The sequence below is a fragment of the Phocoena phocoena genome, chromosome 10, assembly GCF_963924675.1.
Source record: "Phocoena phocoena chromosome 10, mPhoPho1.1, whole genome shotgun sequence".
Taxonomy (NCBI): domain Eukaryota; kingdom Metazoa; phylum Chordata; class Mammalia; order Artiodactyla; family Phocoenidae; genus Phocoena; species Phocoena phocoena.
The window spans coordinates 91,758,906-91,780,941 of record NC_089228.1 but is presented as its reverse complement, the minus strand read 5'-3'; the positions used below and the strand labels follow the sequence as shown (position 1 = coordinate 91,780,941).

The window sequence follows — 22,036 nt, the reverse complement described above, 5'->3', positions numbered from 1 at the left end:
GTGAAGACCTCTTTCAATTCAACTATAAAAAGACAAATAACCCAGTTAAAAATGGAAAAGGGGGATCTGCATAGCCATTTCTCCAAAGATGTATAAATGGCCAATAAGCATGAAAAGATGCTCATTATTAGTCATCAGGGAGATGCAAATCAACACAATGAGATACCACTTCATGTCTACCAAAATAGGTATAATTTATGTTTTTTAAAAAAAGGAAAATTAGTATTTGTGAGGTTGTAAAGAAACTGCATTCTTCATACACCGCTGGTGGGAAGGTAAGATGGTGTAGCCACTTTAGAAAAACAGTTTTTCCTCAAAATGTAAAATTACCAGATGACCCAGCAATTCTCCTCCTAGGTATATACCCAAGAGAAAACATATCCACACAAAAACGTGCATAGTAATACTCAAACTGGCACTGTTCATAATACCCAAAAAGTAGAAACAACACAAATGTCCATCAACGGATGAATGGATAAATAAAATGTAATTTCTCCATTCCATGAGCTATTACCTGGCAATATAAAGGAAGTTCTGATACATGCTATGACATGGATGAACCTTGAAGACATTATGCTAAGTGAAAGAAGCCAGTTACAAAAGACCACATATTTTATGATTCCATTTATATGAAATGTCCAGTATACAGATTGGTGGTTGCCTAGGGCTGGAGGGGTAGGGATGGGGAGGGACTACTAATGGGTATAGGATTTTGCGGTGATGGGGAGGGAAGGATGGTGATTAAAATGTTCTAAAATTGACTGTGGTGACTGAACAACTCTGTATATACCAAAAACCACTAAACTATACAATTTAAGTGGGTGAGTCCTATTGTTATGTGAAGTACATCTCACTAAAGCTGTAAAAAATATATAAAGTGAAATGATAAGAGTAATATTCCCAAATATGTCACATTCATGGGTTACACTGAAGCTATTTAATACTTGTAAACCCCACAAAAACGCCATAAACGGATCCAAAAAAGCATTTAAAACGCAGGGTCACTCAGTGGTAAGATTAATGAAGTGGCCCAGCTGCACTAGCTGCAGAGGACGGAAGACAACTGCAGTGACACCATACCCAAGTCCGTGTGCTGTGGGAAGCACTGCCACGCTGCTCCTTTAGTGCCACGACCTACTCAAAGGGCTTCAACTTTACTTTTTTCAAAACCACTTCTGAAGGTACAGAGGAGAACAAAGATTATCTTGACCAAAGCCACATGACTAACTATTGGTGGTATGAAAATTCAAACCCAAAGTCTAACAGCAGAGCTTGCACTCTCAACTGATATATTTCAGCCTCCCTTAATAAACAAAAAAGCTGATAAATAAAAAAGATTTCTAATTTGAAGGTGATCATCACCCTCCTCCAACATCGTTTCTGTACTACACAATTAGATTTACCATAGCCAGGTAACATAAACATATTTTAAATTAAGGCATGAAAACCTATCATTCACAACAAAATATCCACATTCCATTTACCTTCTGTATTACTGACTGTTGGCTCAGGAGTGATTCTCCCATCATGAATGTTAGGGTTCTCCTCATCAGCATATATTATATGGTCATCTTCCCTATTTTCCGGCCACTGTGCCACCTCTCTTGTGTCTGTTGAGCAGCTACATACGTCTTCACTCTTGTGGAAGTATCTCTGTAACCATCCTGGCACAATATTCTTAACAGATTCTGTAACCCTGCTGAGAATGCCCTGCTGGGGGGAAAACATGTAAGGCAGTTTTAGAAATTTATCTTATTTAAATAAGTACTTATTTACAGAAAGCCATACCAAGCAAAACACAACTGTTTCCAACAAAGTTTCCTAAAATTCAGTTATGTGAGTTAATGTTGACGTAATGTATTTTACAAATTCTATACTTTATAAAATTCCTACTTTTTTCTTTCTTTCATATGCATATGTCCATGAGCCAATTATTGTCCCAAATGGCCATACTATTCTAATCTTTAAAAAACTCACAGGTCTTCAACTAAGCAATATAAATTTTAGATTTAGTAATAAGATATGCACTAAAATGTTATAATCCCAGACAAAAGGCATCCATCTTGATCCCAGCATATTAAAAGAAGCAATAAATACCTTCAACAGCTTCCTCAAGTATTTTATTGCACGTTCTTTAAGAACAAATATTTAGACAAATAAAAATGAGAATTTTTTCAACGCAAAAAGACAACTAATCCAACATAATAAACTCAAGAAATAATCTAAGATTTTTTTTTGATGGTAAAATTTTGTTATATCAAATGTTGCCTGAAAACCAAGAATTTTATTACAGTAACTTTTAAAGGGAGAAGAAGATGTGGTATAACAACTACCAGCATTATTAACATTCATCATAGAACAGACACTGTTCTCAGCAGTTTAAACATATTATTCAATTTAATCCTCACAATAATTTTATGAAATTGGTTTTAACCGTGCCACTTTACAGATGAAGAGAGACAATGAAGTTAAGTAACTCGCCCAGGTACAAACACAACTGCTGTGGTATATCTAGGATAGAGTAAAAGCATTGACTTCGGGGTTGGCAGGCTGTACTACGATTTACTCTAGGTAAATAAGAATAACACTCTCTCCTACTTTTACCTGATAGGAATTATAATGAAGATCAAATGAAGTAATGTGAAAGCACTTCACAATTTACTAAATATTAACAGAAACATACACTGATAATTTTATTACTAATGAGAAAAAAAAATTAGCAGAAACAAGCTGGGGTGAGGTAATCAGTTTTAGGCAACAATTCCCTTCACAGAATAGGAGAAAGTCACGGAAGGGGAAGAATGACTCAGCAGGTACAAAAAAAAAAACAGTAAAGTTAAGGCAGAACACATAAACCCTGAAAGCAAACCCAAGACAAAGAGGCCTTGAAAAATTCTGTCAATAGGAAAGATGGAAGACACCTCTGATATAAGCACTTGAATAGTATTTTCCTGATTATCTAAAAAGCTGTAGGTAACAACTGGGAAAAAAGTAATTACTTTTCCTCCAAACAGAAACTTTGAACAGATCTACATTGTGTAAGATCTCTAACAACACATGAAGCCAGCAGCCCTAGAATACTCACTACTGAAAAACACAAATTCACTGTTCCCCTTTTCTATGCCAATGTTACACAGTATTAGTTTCTTTGGAAAGAAAGATTCTATACCTACTCCAAGATTTAACATTTATAAAAACATTCATGTTTATTATTTTGCTAATTATTTATATTTAAATATTTACCCCCTCCCCATATTCCAAAAGACTTGAAAGTGCTTTCAATACATAACACAGTTTAAATAAGAAAAAAAAAAACACACACACACTTTGATACAAAGCGATGTTAAGGCACTACAACAAGAACTTAGTGTAAAATAAATCTTTTGTAGACGTCCTCTAAGGGGTTTAGCTACTAAAAGTATCAGAGATTCCTGTGATCTCTAGTCACTGAAGGAGGCAAATAGAGAACAACTTAAAATTAGCACCGTACTTAACCAAAGGTCACTTATGTGGCAGCATTAGGTATTGTGGAGAATAATCAGTAAAAATTGAACAGTCAAAATGGATTTAAAAAAAAAAAGCTCCTTCGTTGAAACTCACGAATTTTGCTTGGAGACCTTCTCTTTTCTAAACTAAAATGTAACCAATTTATTTAGTCTCAGCCCAGAGCAGCTTAGTACAAAATTACAGTGAGAGGGCTTCCCTGGTGGCGCAGCAGGTAAGAATCCGCCTGCCAATACAGGGGACACGGGTTCAAGCCCTGGTCTGGAAAGACCCCACATGCCACAGAGCAACTAGGCCCGTGCACCACAAGTACTGAGCCCATGGGCCACAACTACTGAAGCCCGTGCACCTGGAGCCTGTGCTCCGCAACAAGAGAAGCCACCACAATGAGAAGTCCCCGCACCACAGCAAAGGGTAGCCCCCGCTTGCCTCAACTAGAGAAAGCCTGCATGCAGCAACGAAGACCCAATGTAGCCAAAAATAAATTAATTAAATAAATAAATTTTTTAAAAAATTACAGTGAGAGAGGAATTACTAATGGCACAATGAATGACAGCATGATGCACTTCACAACAAAATTAAATACAGATGCTAAAATTGACCTGGAACCATTATTAAAAAGAAATATCCCCTTACTTCAATATGCCTCTATAGGGTAAATGACCCTAAGTCATCAAGAAAAGTTAAATTAAGCTCAGTATACCCTAGTACTAGTGGTTCCCAAGATGTAGTCCCTTCACCATTTATATCTGCATTACCTAAGGCCCAACCCCAACCCTACTAAATTCAGGAGATAGGGCTCACCTGTTTTCACAAACCTTCCCAAGTGAATCTGATGTATGCTATAGTTTGAGAACCACCAATCTCATTAAAGAGATTAGGAAATTAGATACATTTCAGGAAATCACAATACATTTCAGGGAAGAAATCCCTCTACAAGAGATGAGTAAAATTATGTATACTTAAATCTTAATATTCAGTTATCTGGAAAACATACATGTGGAGCACTAGTCAGACAATAATTAAAATATATAATACTAAAATGCTATTTAATGAATCAGAAAAACAAATCTTATAGTGGACTGTGCTGAATACAATGTGGATTAATAACTATTTCCCCAAACTGTAGCCATGATTTTTACCTGTACTGTTATTTAATGGTTTTCTTTCTATCTATTTATTTTATTTCTCTTAATAAACAGTTTTTCCTATACAATAAAATCTTCCAAATCACAAATTTGATGCTGTACTGGTCTTCACTTGCACTGCCCTGACACCATTCCTGACTGGCTGTCTCAACGAACTGGCTTCTGGATTGGCTCATGAGAGATTCTGGAGGATATTAGATATTAGAGTATGGGAGGAAAGAGAAGTCTTTCTTCCTGTGCTCCCTCTGCTCAAGCGCCCCTTCTCCAAAACTACACCTCCAGCCAGGTAGCCCTTCCTCCACTCCAGTTGCACAGATTCTTCCCTTTATTCATCCAGTCCTAGGGATGGTAGCAGCTTCCCACTGTTGCTAGTCTCTGGGTATCCTGCTATCCTGCATGTATTCCTTTAATCACCACCATATCTTTGAGTAGACTCTTTCTTAAAGATATTTCAGCTGAACCATCTGGAGAACTGTTTCCTGTTGGGTCCTTAGTGTACTTGTTAAATTCGTTTGCTAATTAACATGAAAAATAAAAAGTCAGTCCACGTCAGTCCACGTATCAGTTAGATTCATCTTCTTTAGCAACAATGGAACACATATACCACACTTGGGGAAGCACTCACTATCCAAAAGTTACATCCAACTTTTATCTCTGTAACACAGTACATAAACAGACCAGGAAAGAGGCTTACCCTGATGAATATTTTAAAATCTTATCTAGCTCACAGAGGTAAAAGGCAAACATTGCTTTTCTTCATTTAATCTATACTTATTGATCACATACTACATGTCAGGCAAGAACACTGGGGATAAAAAACAGGGAACAGGTTCCTGCCCTCTTGGAGCTTAGATTCTAAGTTAGGGAGACAAATAAGTATAATATGTAACACATGATATGGTGATTCAGTGCTATGGGCAGCAATAAAGCAGGGAAGCAAAATGGGGATAGTCATTTTATATATGCAAAGACCTGAAAAAGTGAGAAATGAGAAACACGTGCCATCCAAGCTTCTCGTAACGCTGTTAATAAATGCAAAATCTGATAGACCTGAAATAACTATTTCGATCCTTCAAAATTCCCCTTTAATCATGTGTGTGTGCACGTACGTGTATGTGTGAGAATGTACGTGTAACCTTTTGTTCTGTGGCTTATCTAGTGACTATAAAAAAGCCTAAAAAAGTGGTTCTCAAATTGGAATCTTCAGACCAGCAGCCTTGGTTTGGTGTCACCTAAGAGCATGTTAGAAATGTACATTTGTTTTAACAAGCTCTTAAGGTGATTCTTACGCAAATTAAAGTCTGAGAACCACTGTACTAAAATCATCTAAAAACTCTGACAAGTTTCCCAATTAAGGCCATGATAAACATAACCCTGAGTATAAACTTAACTACAAAATAAACTGTTTCCGAGATTATCTCATCAAAGATGTCATACCATTATACCAACTTTCATAAATACCTACTTTATAATATGAATTCTGAAAATCAAATATAGAAGTAAACAAAAGTAAAACATAAAAGGCTACCTTTGAATCTCTTTTATTTCCAGTTAAAGACTTAACATGCTTATTTGTAGTAAATAACCAACTGCCAGATATTAGAAGTTTAAAAAGCTGTTAGGGAAAAGGAATCTCCTGATTATGCACAGAACAGGGTAGACTGAAGATGTAAGGGACCCTGTCTATCATATAGATTTGGAGAAGTACTTCCCTGGCGGGCAATTTTTATGAGTTTCAAAGTACTTCAGCCACTAATGGAAAACTGAGAAAAAGTGAAGGAAGCTAGAAAAGGGGAAAAATAGTTTTCTTATGGAAGAAAAGGTTCCTTTTACAATCACCAAAGAAGGTCTACCTTTTCAAGAGTTATTGAGATAATATGCTTCAGGTCTTTACAGGAATGGGGCAAATCAGCTTCCTATATGGACTTGAAGAAAGAATGTTTTGTGATATTAAAAATAAGCAAGCAGGGCTTCCCTGGTGGCCCAGTGGTTGAGAGTCTGCCTGCCAATGCAGGGAACGCGGGTTCGTGCCCTGGGCCGGGAAGATCCCGCATGCCGCGGAGCGGCTGGGCCCGTGAGCCATGGCCGCTGAGCCTGCACGTCCGGAGGCTGTGCTCCCGCAACGGGAGAGGCCACAACGGTAAGAGGCCCTCGTACTGCAAAAATAAATAAATAAATAAATAAGCAAGCAAACCAACCAACCAACCATGAGGGGGAAGAGGTACACTGAGTAAAGGTCTACTAAGCAGTGAATACTCAAATCCTACTTTACCAGAATAGCTTTCTCTCCACTTCCACAGGCTTCAGTGGTAAGCATAACTGCCATCATTATAACTTGATGTTTAAGTTTTCCTACAGAAAATCTTCTCTGATCCTCCAAGTCTAGGACAGTCACTCACTTAAGTGCACCAACAGCACCCTGTACTTCCTACAGGCAATCTGTCACACGGGGTGGTAATCACAGTCTATCACCTCCCCGGAGGATCAGCTCTGTGCAGGTAGGCAGCAGGTCTGTACGGTGCACAGATTAGCTGGTGCATGATTTTAGGTTTCCACAGCTGCACTAGTCAACCAGCTTCTTATTCCCACATATGAATACGCCGTGGCAAGTTTCAAAAAAGGACATCAATCATCCTAGAATTCAAAAAAAAAGAATACATTTGCTCGATGTAACAGCTTCAACTTAAACAAATATTATTTTTGTTGCCACACCAATAGTCCTTCCTCCAAAAAACAACTTGTGAAGTTAGCCAAGAGCATGGGAAAACTGAACCATCCTCTGGAATGATAAATAACACAAAGCCAACTAAATGAAGAGAAGCAGAAAAGTAGTCAAAGAAATAAAAATTAATGAAGGGCTTATCAGAAAAAGCAACAAAACAAATGGGGCATTAAAATCTTCAAAATACTCCTCGTAGCCAAAGCAAAGTCTACACCAGATGATCCTAAGTAATGAAGTTAAATTCAAGGATTACAGGAGTGAATCTTTAAACCTGGACTGGGTAAAATGATTGGACTTTTTTTCTCCTCAAGAACTAAGGGTTCTTCATTTGGCAAACATGGCAAAAACAAAACAAAAACAAAACACCTCACAACAAAAACACTATCAAAATGTCACTGAGATCTAGAATAAATATTCAGTTTGGGGGCCGGAAGTAAATTCAATACTATACACATATCAAGCACATCCAATCTGTAAGGTACTGTGAATATATTAGCTTTTCAAATTTCATTTAACCTGAGTTCAAGGGTTAATGAAAAAGGCTGAGGTGGGGCAAGGCTCTTCTGCAATCCTAACTCAGAACTCATTTGTAACGGAAAAAAAATTCCTGTACATCGTCTCACCAACTTGTAATATCATAATAACAAGAGACACCTCTCCTTATAAATATTATACAGCCTTCCCTCTTCTTCTATAATGCTCTCTATCCCTATTAGTTTACTGGAGTTTTGACTTCAGTTCTATTCAACTGTGTTTTTGTTTGTGTTTTGGCTGCACCACGCTGTGTCGCTTGCAGGATCTTAGTTCCCTGACCAGGGACTGAACCCAGGCCCTCAGCTGTGAGAGCACAGAGCCCTACCACTAGACCACCAGGGAATTCCCTCAACTCTCCTTTCCTCACATTACCCTCTACTAAATAGTAGTATTCAGATTATAAAATCTTTCTCATGTAAACTTTACGGGATTGCTAACTATAAATATCAAACATAACCCATCTTCAGTTTTAAGGTTCTGAAGCCCTATTCTCCCAGAATACACTGCTGTTTTGATTTCTGTCTGTTCTTTCGGCTGCCTTTATTTTGTTGAAGCTTGTCACTGACCCTTAGTTTTCTTACAGGGGTCTGTGAACTCTCTCCTTACCCACTCAACTCCCGTATCACTAGTCTCGCCACACTTTCTGGAAGTCTCATTTCGTATAGATTCCCTAATCAGTTTTCCCCCTGCTCCATCCAAGCCCAAGTGAAGAACAAGGGCTAAGAACCCAAGACTTCACATGAGACTTAAAGAATACCTAATTATAAATATAAAAAAATCTTAAACACTAAATAGTTAAAAACCTAGATGCCATTCTAATCTTTCAGTTAGTTTCAGCTTTTTTATATATCCATTCTAACATTACTTATTTTAACAATGCATCTCTATTATAAAGTATTCAAATTCTAATGCAGTTATACTGAATCTAGTTTCAATAATCTGAATTTAACCTAAGCTATTATTTGTCACATTTTACAACCTACAGATAGTCATTTAGCAGCCAAGTTTCTCCTAACCCAGTCCAAATCTTTCTAGCCACGTAAAATCCATTCCTTATACTTTTCATTTCTCTTCTCAACATCAAGAGATTAACTCAAAAAACATGAGCATAGGGACTTGCCTGGTGGCACAGCGGTTAAGAATCTGCCTGCCGATGTAGGGAACATGGGTTTGAGTCCTAGTCTGGAAAGATCCCACATGCTGCGGAACAACTAAGCCCATGTGCCACAACTACTGAGCCTGTGCTCTAGAGCCCACAAGGCACAACTACTGAGCCCACGCTCTGCAACAATGAGAAGCCACCGCAATGAAGAGTAGCCCCCGCTCGCTGCAACAAAGACCCAACGCAGCCAAAAATAAAATTAATTAATTAATTAAAAAAAACAAAACGAGCATAATAGTTATTGCAGCTAAGAAAATTTTAAATTACAACTGGCCACAATTTTCAACGTCCTTTAAGACTAACACTAATTCAGGAAGGAGAAACATGACCTGGCTTAGTCTCTTATTTTTAGAGATCTACATTACAGAGATGGTATTAATAGATAATTAACAGTAATCAAACAACAAGGACAAGAAAAGGAGTCCCTAAGAGACCTTTCAAACTAGCAATAGGAGACACAATAAAAGCCTAAAGCAACTTAATCCACTAAAAGTTATCTATAAGATACTGTCACTTTCCTTTCACAATCTGTTTGAAAATTGGTGTAAAAGTTTATTCTTTAAGTCACAAGCAAACGGGCAGGGAAACTGAAATATCTTTAGACGGAAGAGGCATTCTACCATCCTTTTTCCAATAGTAAACACAGTAAATTGTATCTGGTGGCAAGACTTTCAACTGGGCTTAGCAACACAGAAGAATCCTTTAAAAATATATTACAGAGAGGGCAGAGTTAAGATGGCATACTAGGAGGACGCAGAATTCGCGTCTCCTCACCACTAGGGCACCTACCAGGCACCAGTGGGAACCACAGACACGGGAAGAACCCCCAGCGACCAGGTAGGACAGGGGGCGTGGGGAGAGTGAAGGCAGAGGAGAAGTGGAGGCTGGACGGGACTGGCGCCCCTGAGGGGCGGCTGGGGGAGGGGAAGGGATCCCACGCCCGAAGGGGTAAATTGGGGAACCACTGGGAGGGCAGAAGATCAAAAGGGAGCGTGCCCAGGTTTCCCCTGCCCACTTGGGCCCCTGGGAGCCTGCTGAGATCCGGGGCCTGATCCTCTGCCCACCAAGGGCCCCTCCAGCTGCATGGGTCCTGAGGGACTGGGAGGGAGGGAAGGGGGAGCAAAAGTAAAGGCCGGAACTCTGGCACCCCTGAGGTGTGGCTAGGGGAAGGGAGGGGTTTCTACAGCAGCAGGATCCACCCCGGTTAGGGGTCCAGTGGCTACAGGGGAGAAGGTGGGGGAAGGGCACAAAGGAACGGAAGGGAACAGGGCCCGTGCTCTCCCTGTCCACTTGGGCACCAGGACACCTGCTGGGCTCCCGGGCCTAATCCTCTGCCCTCGGAGCCTCCCTCCTGCCACGCAGAGCCCAAGCCCCGCCCCTGCCCCCCCACCCAGGGCCCCACCTCTACCCTCAGAGATCCACTCTGAGACCTCTTCCAATGCGCTGGGCCTAAACCCCTCCCACACACCCTCAACCAGGGCCCTAGGAACTCCACACTCTGGAGGCCCTCCTTTGGAGGTGCTGCCTCACCCCTTCCAAGCAGGTCCTAAGCAGAGGCCCCGCCCCACGCTTGAACAGTCACCCTGCCTAGGTCCTGCCCAACGCTAAACTCTGCTCCTGACTCAGTTCCACCCCCGCTTAAACTCCGCCAAGCCTTTTTTTGACTCCCATAGCCAAGGCTTTTTAATTTTTTTTTCCTCTTTTAGATTGGGGTTCTGCTTTACCTTCTTGATTCATTGTTCCGATTCTTTTATATTTTCCCTGATAAATCTTTTATTTTTCTAATTTTATTTTATTCTTTATACCTTGTTATTGTTCTCCCCTTTTGGCTTGTTGCCCCCCCTTTTTTTCTGTTGTAGTTTTATTTTAACTTGCTGCAGTTGTTTCAACTACAGTTTTATTTTTCCTAATATATTTATCTTTCTAATTTTATTTTCTTTTTTATTCTTTGATACTGTACTGCTTTTTCTCTCTCTCTCTTTTTTTTTTTTTTTACCGTCCACAAAACTTGCAGGATCTTGGTTCCCAGGCCAGAGGTTAGGGCTGAGCTCCTGTGGTTGGGAGCTCTGAGTCCAAACCACTGGACTAACAGAGAACCTCAGACACCAGGGAATATCAATCTGAGTGAGGCCTCCCAGAAGTCCTCATCTCAGCATCAAAAACTGGCTCTATCCAACTGCCTGCAAACTCAAGCACTAGATGTCTCAGGCCAAACAACCAGTAGGACAGGAATACAGCACCACCCAAAAAAAAAAAGAAACGACTAAAAAATATATTACAGACTAAGGAGCAAGGTAAAAACCTACAAGACCAAATAAATGAACACAAAATAGGCAACCTTCCCCCAAAAAATTCAGAGTAATGATAGTAAAGATGACCCAAAATCTTGGAAACAGAATGGAGAAAATACAAGACACACTTAACAAGGGTCTAGAAAAACAAAAGAGCAAACAAACACTGATGAACAACACAATAAATGAAATTAAAAATTCTCTAGAAGGAACCAATAGCAGAATAACTGAGGCAGAATAACTGAGGCAGAAGAACGGATAAGTGACCTGGAAGGTAAAAGAGCAGAAATAACTACCGCAGTGCAGAATAAAAAAAAAAAAAAAAAGAATGAAAAGAATTGAGGACAGTCTCAGAGACCTCTGGGACAACACTAAACGAACCAACATTCAAATTATAGGGGTCCCAGAAGAAGAAAAGAAAGGGTCTGAGAAAATACTTGAAGAGATTATAATTGAAAACTTCCCTAACATGGGAAAGGAAATAGTCAATCAAGTCCAGGAAGCGCAGGGTCCCATACAGTATAAATCCAAGAAGAAGCAGGCCAAGACACATATTAATCAAACTATCAAAAATTAAATACAAAGAAAAAATATTAAGAGCAACAAATAAAAAGCAACAAATAACATACAAGGGAATCCCAATAAAGTTAACAGCTGATCTTTCAGCAGAAACTCTGCAAGCCAGAAGGGAGTGGCAGGACATATTTAAAGTGATGAAAGGGAAGAACCTACAACCAAGATTACTCTACCCAGCAAGAATCTCATTCAGATTCCACAGAGAAATTAAAACCTTTACAGATAAGCAAAAGTTAAGAGAATTCACCACCACCAAACCAGCTCTACAACAAATGCTAAAGGAACTTCTGTAGGCAGGAAACACAAGAGAAGGAAAAGATTTAAAAAACAAACCCAAAACATTAAGAAAAGGGTAATAGGAACATACATATCAATAACCAGCTTAAATATAAATGGATTAAATGCTCCAACCAAAAGACACAGACTGGCTGAATGGATACAAAAACAACCCCATACATACGCTGTCTACAAGAGACCCACTTCAGACCTAGGGACACACACAGACTGAAAGTGAGGGGATGGAAAAGGTATTCCATGCAAATGGATATCAAAAGAAAGCTGTAGTAGCAATTCTCACATCAGACAAAATAGACTTTAAAATAAAGACCATTACAAGACACAAAGAAGGATACGACATAATGATCAAGGGATCAATCCAAGAAGAAGGAGTAACAATTGTAAATATTTATGCACCCAACATAGGAGCACCTCAATATATAAGGCAAATGCTAACAGCCATAAAAGGGAAAATCGACAGTAACACAATAACAGTAGGGGACTTTAACACCCCACTTTCACCAATGAATAGATCAACCAAAATGAAAATAAGAAAACACAGGCTTTAAATGATACATTAACCAAGATGGACTTAATTGATATTTATAGGACATTCCATCTAAAAATAACAGAATACACTTTCTCCTCAAGTGCTCATGGAACATTCTCCAGGATAAATCATATCTTGGGTCACAAATCAAGCCTTGGTAAATTTAAGAAAACTGAAATCATATCAAGTTTCTCTTCTGACCACAATGCTATGAGACTAGTTATCAATAGAAGGAAAAAAACTGTAACAAACACATGGAGGCTAAACAATACATTATTAAATAACCAAGAGATCACTGAAGAGATCAAAGGGGAAATCAAAAAATACCTAGAAACAAATGACAATAAAAACACGACAACCCAAAACCTATGGAATGAAGCAAAAACAGTTCTAAGAGGGAAGTTTATAGCAATACAATCCTACCACAAGAAAAATCTCAAATAAACAACCTAACCTTACACCTAAAGCAATTAGAGAAACAAGAACAAAAACAGCCCAAAGTTAGCAAAAGGAAAGAAATCACGGAGACCAGATCAGAAATAAATGAAAAAGAAATGAAGGAAACAATAGCAAAGATGAATAAAACTAAAAGCTGGTTCTTTGAGAAGATAAACAAAACTGATAAACCATTAGCCAGACTCATCAAGAAAAAAGGGAGAAGACTCAAATCAATAAAATTAGAAATGAAAAAGGGGGAGTAAAAACTGACACTGCAGAAATACAAAGGATCAGGAGAGATTACTACAAGCAACTATATGCCAATAAAATGGACCACCTGGAATTCCTAGAAAAGCACAACCCTCCAAAAGTGAACCAGGAAGAAATAGAAAATATAAACAAACCAATCACAAGCACTGAAATTGGAACTGTAATTTAAAATCTTCCAACAGGGCTTCCCTGGTGGCGCAGCGGTTGAGAGTCCGCCTGCCGATGCAGGGGACACATGTTCATGCCCCGGTCCGGGAGGATCCCACATGCCATGGAATGGCTGGGCCCCTGAGCCACGGCTGCTGAGCCTGCGCTTCCGGAGCCTGTGCTCCGCAGTGGGAGAGGCCACAACAGTGAGAGGCCCGCGTAACGCAAAAAAAAAAAAAAAAAAAAAAACTTCCAACAAACAACAGCCCAGGACCAGATGGCTTCACAGGCAAATTCTATCAAACATTTAGAGAAGAGCTAACACCTATCCTTCTCAAACTCTTCCAAAATATAGCAGAGGGAGGAACACTCCCAAACTCATTCTATGAGGCCACCATCACTGTGATACCAAAACCAGACAAATGTTACAAAGAAAGAAAACTACAGGCCAATCTCTGATGAACATAGATGCAAATATCATCAACAAAATACTAGCAAACAGAATACAGCAGCACATTAAAAGGATCATACACCATGATCAAGTGGGGTTTATCCCAGGAATGCAAGGATTCCTCAGTATACGCAAATCAATCAATGTGATACAGCATATTAACAAACTGAAGGATAAAAACCATACGATCATCTCAATACATGCAGAAAAAGCTTTTGACAAAATTCAACACCCATTTATGATAAAAACTCTCCAGAAAGCAGGCATAGAGGGAACCTACGTCAACATAATAAAGGCCATATATGACAAACCCACAGCCAACATTGTTCTCAAGGGTGAAACACTGAAACCATTTCTGCTAAGATCAGGAACAACACAAGGTTGCCCACTCTCACCATTATTATTCAACATAGTTTTGGAAGTTTTAGCCACAGCAATCAGAGACGAAAAAGAAATAAAAGAAATCCAAATCAGGAAAGAAGAAGTAAAACTGTCACTGTTTGCAGATGACATGATACTATACATAGAGAATCCTAAAGATGCTACCAGAAAACTACTAGAGCTAATCAATGAATAGGGTAGAATAGCAGGATACAAAATTAAAGCACAGGGGCTTCCCTGGTGGCAGAGTGGTTAAGAACCTGCCTGCCAATGCAGGGGACACGGGTTCAAGCCCTGGTCCGGGAAGATCCCACATGCTGCAGACCAACTAAGCCTCTGCGTCACAACTACTGAGCCTGTGCTCTAGAGCCCATGCTCTGCAACAAGAGAAGCCACCACAATGAGAAGCCCGCGCACCACAATGAAGAGTAGCCTCCACTCACCACAACTAGAGAAAGCCCGCGTGCAGCAACGAAGACCTAACACAGCCAAAAATATAAATTAATTAAAAAAATTAATGCACAGAATCTCTTGCATTCCTATACACTAATGTTGAAAAATCTGAAAAGGAAATTAAGGAAACACTCCCATTTACCACTGCAACAAAAAGAATAAAATACCTAGGAATAAACCTACCTAAGGAGATAAAAGACCTGTATGCAGAAAACTATAAGACACTGACGAAAAAAATTAAAGATGATACAAACAGATGGAGAGATATACCATGTTCCTGGATTGGAAGAATCAACATTGTGAAAATAACTATACTACCCAAAGCACTCTACAGATTCAATGCAATCCCTATCAAATTACCACTGCTATTTTTCACAGAACTAGAACAAAAAATTTCACAATTTGTATGGAAACACAAAAGACCCCGAAGAGCCAAAGCAATCTTGAGAAAGAAACACGGAGCTGGAGGAATCAGGCTCCTGGACTTCAGACTATACTACAAAGCTACAGTAATCAAGACAATATGGTACTGGCACAAAAACAGAAATATAGATCGATGGAACAGGAAAGAAAGCCCAGAGATAAACCCACACACATATGGTCACCTTATCTTTGATAAAGGAGACAAGAGTACACAATGGAGAAAAGACAGCCTCTTCAATAAGTGGTGCTGGGAAAACTGGACAACTACATGTAAAAGAATGAAATTAGAACATTTCCTAACACCATACACAAAAATAAACTGAAAATGGATCAAAGACCTAAATGTAAGGCCAGACACTATAAAACTGTTAAAGGAAAACACAGGCAGAACATTCTATGACATAAATCACAGCAAGATCCTTTTTGACCCACCTCCTAGAGAAATGGAAATAAAAACATAAATCAACAAATGGGACCTAATGAAACTTAAAAACTTTTGCACAGCAAAGGAAACCATAAACAAGATGAATACAGCCCTCAGAATGGGAGAAAATATTTGCAAATGAAGCAACTGACAAAGGACTAATCTCCAAAATATACAAGCAGCTCATGCAGCTCAGTATCAAAAAAACAACAACCCAATCAAAAATGGGCAGAAGACCTAAACAGACATTTCTCCAAAGAAGATATAGATTGTCAACAAACACATGAAAAGATGCTCAACATCACTAATCACTAGAGAAATGCAGATCAAAACTACAATGAGGGGGCTTCCCTGGTGGCGCAGTGGTTGAGAGTCCACCTGCCGATGCAGGGGACACGGGTTCGTGCCCCGGTCCGGGAAGATCCCACATGCCGCGAAGCGGCTGAGCCTGTGAGCCATGGCCGCTGAGCCTGCGCGTCCGGAGCCTGTGCTCTGCAACGGGAGAGGCCACAACAGTGAGAGGCCCGCGTACCGCAAAAAAAAAAAAAAAAAAAAAAAAAAAAACTACAATGAGGTAGCACCTCACACCAGTCAGAATGGCCATCAACAAAAAATCTACAAACAATAAATGCTAGAGAGGGTGTGGAGAAAAGGGAATCCTCCTGCACTGTTGGTGGGAATGTAAATTGATACAGCCACTTTGGAGAACAGTATGGAGGTTCCTTAAAAAACTAAAAGTAGAGCTACCATATGACCCTGCAATCCCACTACTGGGCATATACCCTGAGAAAACCATAATTCAAAGAGTCACGTACTACAATGTTCATTGCAGCACTATTTACAATAGCCAGGACATGGAAGCAACCTAATTGTCCATTGACAGATGAATGGATAAAGAAGATGTGGCACATATATACAATGGAATATTACTAAACCATAAAAAGAAATGAAATTGAGTTATTTGTAGTGAGGTGGATGGACCTAGAGTCTGTCTTACAGAGTGAAGTAAGTCAGAAAGAGAAAAACAAATACCGTACGCTAACATATATACATGGAATCTAAAAAAAAAAGGTTCTGATGAACCTAGGGGCAGGACAGGAATAAAGACGCAGACGTAGAGAATGGACTTGAGACACGTGGAGGGGGAAGGGGAAGCTGCAACCAAGTGAGAGAGTGTCATGGACATATACACTACCAAATGTAAAACAGACAGCTAGTGGGAAGCAGCCACATAGCACAGGGAAATCAGTTCGGTGCTTTGTGACCACCTAGAGGGGTGGGATAGGGAGGGTGGGAAAGAGGCGCAAGAGGGAGGGGATATGGGGATATATGTATACATATAGCAGATTCACCCTGTTATACAGCAGAAACTAACACAACATTGTAAAGCAATTATAGTCCAGTAAATATCTTAAAAAAACAAAAACAGATATCTAAAAGGGAAATATATATATATATAAAACAATCATGACCATTAGCCAAGTAGCTACAAATAAAACATTTTTGAAAATACAAGTTCATCACATCTTTCCAATAATATTCTGTGTCTAATGAAATGGTTTTAATTAGTGACATCAGACCGTTCTACTTCAAGTAATAGGTAATTGCCTCATCAAAGGACTTTCCAGGAAATGGAGACAACACCTGGGCTTTTTTGTCATTATCTGAAAAACTGGTGAGTAAATTGATAAACTTTCACACACAAGGGCCTCTCATCACAAACAAAAAAACCTACTATGCATTAAATAATTTAACACTTGGATTTATTTTCCTATACACTTAAATGACTGGCATTTCTATGAGGAACATGTTAAAAATAATGTATTTTTACGTAGTTTAAGGTAGTTTAAAGGTTTGGCCTCATCACTCAGAAAACAAGTTTTTAAATCTAGTACAAACCTATAAAAGATTGAACTTTGGTACATAAAAGAAAAATACCTCTACTAAGAGGCAGCAAAATTCAGAGACGATAAAACATTTACATCAAAAGGTTCTACTTAATCACAACAATTTCAAATGAGTCCTTACTCTATATGCCAGGCTCTGTTCTAAGAGCTTTCTTTATATTATCTCATTTAACCCCTCCCAACCATTTCCACTTTACAGATGAGTAAATTAAGCAGAGAGAACTTGTCCAAGTTCTGGCAGAATAGGGATTCAAATCCAGAGGCCCTGACTGTATTACAGCACATTTTTTTCCTATCAACTATTTCCATTTCTATTTTCACTAACAGTATTAATTAAACATCTAGGATAAAGCAAATAAAGATAAAATAAAAGTCACAACTACTCAGAGACTTCTGGAATGAGTTAAGTATTCAGCCATTAAATATCCCTCCTTTTCAAAACTGAGAACACTCTTTTGCCATCAGAATCCAAGCAGGACATAGTTATTTGGGACAAAGTATCATACAGAAGCTACCAAAACAACAAAAAAAAAGTACACTATCATATAAACCAAGATTAGGCAAACCACGGTCTGTGGGCCAAATTCAGCCCTCAGCCTGTTTTCATATAGGCGGCAAGCTAAGAATGATTTTTACATTTTTTAAAGGGTTATAAAAACAAAACAAAGAACCTGCAGCAACAAAACCTAAAATATTTACTATATGGTCCTTTACAGAAAACGTTTGCAGACTCCTGATTTAAGCTACTGAATAGATAAAGGGGTTTCCTCCCCTTTTTTAAAAATAGCTAAATGCAGAAACTGACTTGTAAGACAAACTGTATCTAGGAAGATAAAATGAGTGGATTCCCTTAGCTCCAAACCAGAAGACAAAACCTCTGAAGCACACCCCCCAAAAAAGGGCAAAAATAAGTAGTTCCCTTCTCACCAGGAGGTGGCAGTAGATTCTTCCAGAGGCAAGGTTCTGGTTTGCCCATGGGCTCAAGTTTTTTGTGGTGGCTATTAAGAAAAGCAGCTTGACCTCTCCAGAGCTGACTTTCTGGGCCTGACAATCTGCACAAAAAGGAAAGGGGAAAGGAGACTGAACAGGTGACAAGAACTAAGCACATTCTCTTTACTGACCTGTTCACTCCCACTAGAAGAATGATACCATTTCCTAAATGCATCTGGGCTAAGAGTTAGGGGGTAGGAAAGAAGGCAAGTGAAGATGATCAACTTAATCATTTGGTGCTGTTCTTCAGTTTTGCTTCTACAATTCTTAAGTTACTACCCTTCAGTTAGTTGAATAAGACAATGGATTCTTGTCTCCACAACTTGAAGCAAGATGCCATTTTAAAGATCAGAAGTTAACAGGAAAAAAATGTGAACTTTAGATATACCTCAGCAGAGCTAAACCAGAATAAGTCAAAACAGGAAATTACAAGTCAGTTGAACACATGCGAAAGTCACAGGTACTGCATGACTGCACAAGCCGGTTGGCCTGACAAGCAATGGCAAACATCCATTAACTAACAGTGCCAGATCGCTCATTCTTCTTTCAAGCCTCTACTACACAACCCAAAAACTTCATTTTTGCCCAGAAACCACTGGACATTTAACCAAAATACATTAGTACAAAACATGCCATGTCATGAAGCTCCTTGCTATTCATGATGACTCAGCAATTGCTGCAAAACGGAGAGGTGACCGCCTAGGATAGTTGACAGCAACCAGGTAGTCTACAAGTTCATAAAAGTTCCAGTAAGGATTAAAGAAAGTCCTTATTTTAAGATTAAAAAAAAAAATCCTTTAAGTATTCTTTTGTATATTCCTGGATACTTTTCTTTGGTAGTATCTGCCAATATTAATACCTTCAGTGTTGATTAAGAAACCCCCAAACACCTTTGATCCAATTCAAAAGCTACAAATGTACTTTCTTTTTAAATTAAATGGGTGGGGCAAAAAGCTGAAAGTACTTTAGATAGGGGGAAATGAAATTATCAGGCTTTAAAACAAAACCACACAGTCTGAAATCATTCCAGCTCTAAGACAAATTGGATCATAGGTGTTACGTTGTTAAGGCATCATCTCCCCCAAATTAGATTTTTATCTAAGTACATTTTAAAAATAAGGTGTGATTTTTTGGCTTTTGCCACTCAGAATATATGAGCTCCTTTCTAAACTCTGCCCAGACCATCCAATGATCTGTATTTACAAATTTCTTTTATTTTATGTAGTAACTTTCTTTTGAGGAGATCTAGAAAGCACTCAAAGACTTTTATCTTCAGGAAAAACAGAAAGCATGTGTGTTTAACTTCACTCAACCAAAGGATTAGGTTAAATGGCCAGGCGTGTGACCTGAATTCTAATCTTAAATCTGCCTGCAAGTACCCCTGCTCCTCACAAAGGAATCTGAAAACCAAGCTCTTTTTGGTATATATCTGGGGGAAAACCGGTGGGAGGTAAAAGTAAGGCTAAGACCTGTAACCGTAAGTAGAGAGCTACCTAGTATTATAAACCACAATTTTAACTATTAAGAAATTTCTCTGAAATCTTTTAAAATTCTGTTTTTAAGGATACAATTTAACACCAGCACCAAACACGTTAAAGTGTTCAATATTCATCATCATCCAGAACAATGCAATCTAGGAAGTCTACCCTTAACAGTAAGCTACACGGTATCAGACCCTTTTGCTATACCTTTGTGTTTTTTATAAGTTTAAGACCCACACTTACTCCTACCTTAGTATCCCTGAAAAGTGTTATAAGTGACGTTTATTAGAATATTCTTAACGTATTCCTACTCAATCCCCATAACAAGTAAAATTTTAAAAAGAGTTGTCTCAGAATCAAATGTCTCAGTTACAATTAGGATAAACTCCTTTTCATAATTTCAAACACCCACGAGTGCACAGGGTGCTTAGATTGTAAGACCACCAACATCCCTGGAATGTCAAAAGTAACTAAACTTCTAGAATACGCCCCGTAACATTAAAATAGTTTGTGCGTGAGATCAGAACTGGAGTCCCGGTCAGCTGTGCAGAATGGCCAATTCCAGCTTCCAAAATAAAAGGCGGGGTGGGGTGGGGTGGCGGGGGGGGGGGGAATTGGACAAAAGTGGGGAGGAAAGAGTCTCGCGACGGAAAAGAGACGTAAGTGTGGAGAGGGACTTTCAAAATGCCCCAGTGCCACTAACTATAAACCGGTTAAGAAACAAACAAACAAAACAAAATCGAAGCCAGTCCTCTCAGATCGGGGAGGGACACCGGGAGATGGAGAATTAATTAATCGCGTTGTAAGTTATTTCACTTTCCGCGCTAACAGCGCCCCCGACAACCCCCGGGTGCCCCGGAGGCAGATTCCTCCGGGCAGCCCCCTCCCCACACACGCTAAGACGCGGGAGACTAGCAAACAGCAGGCGTAGGGGCCTCCAGCCACATCTTTTTCTTTCTCCCTCGAGAGGACGTGAGTAATACCCCCAAACCCCCAATCCCCGCCAGAAAACGGAAGAATTCTAGGCCCAGCGTGGCCTAGGACTTCTGTTCCCGCCCTGCGCTGGTCGGGGGAAAGCCCCAGGCGGAGAGGGCTGGGGAGAGGCGGCCGAACCACACGTGTGCGCCGCAGGATTGGCCCGTCTCAGCCCACTTCCCGTCGCCGCCCCAGCGGCCAGAGCTCCCGCCGCCTCCCTCGGGCCTCCGCTCAGGCCCTCCCGTCCGCTCCACGTGGGGCGCCGGGGCCCCTCGCCGCCCGTCCACTCCCGCCCAGTTCCCGACCCGCTAGGCCCCCACGGCGCGTCCCGTACCTGGTGCTGTTGTCGCCCCTGCTGGTAAGGTTTAATTGGCCCCTGGTGGCAACGCCGAGTCCGGATCTTGCCGCCACCGCCCCCTCCTATGCCTCCAGCTCCCGAGGCCATGGCGTGAGCCTCCGCGGCTTCCCCCTCCGGGGCGGGAGAGGCAGAGACGGCCTTAGAGCCCCCCCCGCCCGGCCCCAGCCCAAAAGTACGCACGCGCTGCCCACACAGCGGGGCACAGGCACACCAGGAATCGCGGGGCTGCGAGCTGGAGCGGAGAGAGAACGCGCGCTGGCGGCAGGGAAGGGGGTGGCGGCGACAGAGGCCGAGTAGCTGGCTCCGGTCCGGCAGCCTCCCGCGGACCCCAGCCTCTGTGTATGTCACCGTCTCTGTGTAGATTCCCCCGCAGAGGACAGTGCGGGCGGCTCCGGGCGCTGCTTAGGCCTAACTCAACCGCCGGCTGCTGGAGATTCTTCTTCCGTCGCCCTAGCCGTAGCTGCCGCAGTTGAAGCCGCCGGCGCCGCCCGCCTACCCCTCCCCTTTGCGCACAGCGCCCGCCCAGCCGTCGTCGTCTTCCCTGCAGTCGCCGTTGTTGCGTCTATTGCCGCTGC

General features: G+C 40.5%; 1 protein-coding gene across 2 annotated transcripts in view; it reads right to left on the bottom strand.

The window, feature by feature from the left end:
- Positions 1–21,598, bottom strand: part of NUP153 (nucleoporin 153) — a 76,099-nt gene extending 54,501 nt beyond the window's left edge. The window contains exons 1-2 of one of the 2 annotated variants that reach the window (XM_065885289.1): positions 21,438–21,598; positions 1,485–1,710 (exon numbers count right to left, since the gene is read on the bottom strand). In XM_065885289.1, coding sequence (XP_065741361.1) covers positions 1,485–1,710; positions 21,438–21,548 — 337 coding nt within the window. In that variant the 5' untranslated portion in view covers positions 21,549–21,598. The remainder of the gene's footprint in view (positions 1–1,484; positions 1,711–21,437) is intronic. The other variant, XM_065885290.1, reaches the window with a different exon arrangement.
- Positions 21,599–22,036: the final 438 nt, after the last annotated feature.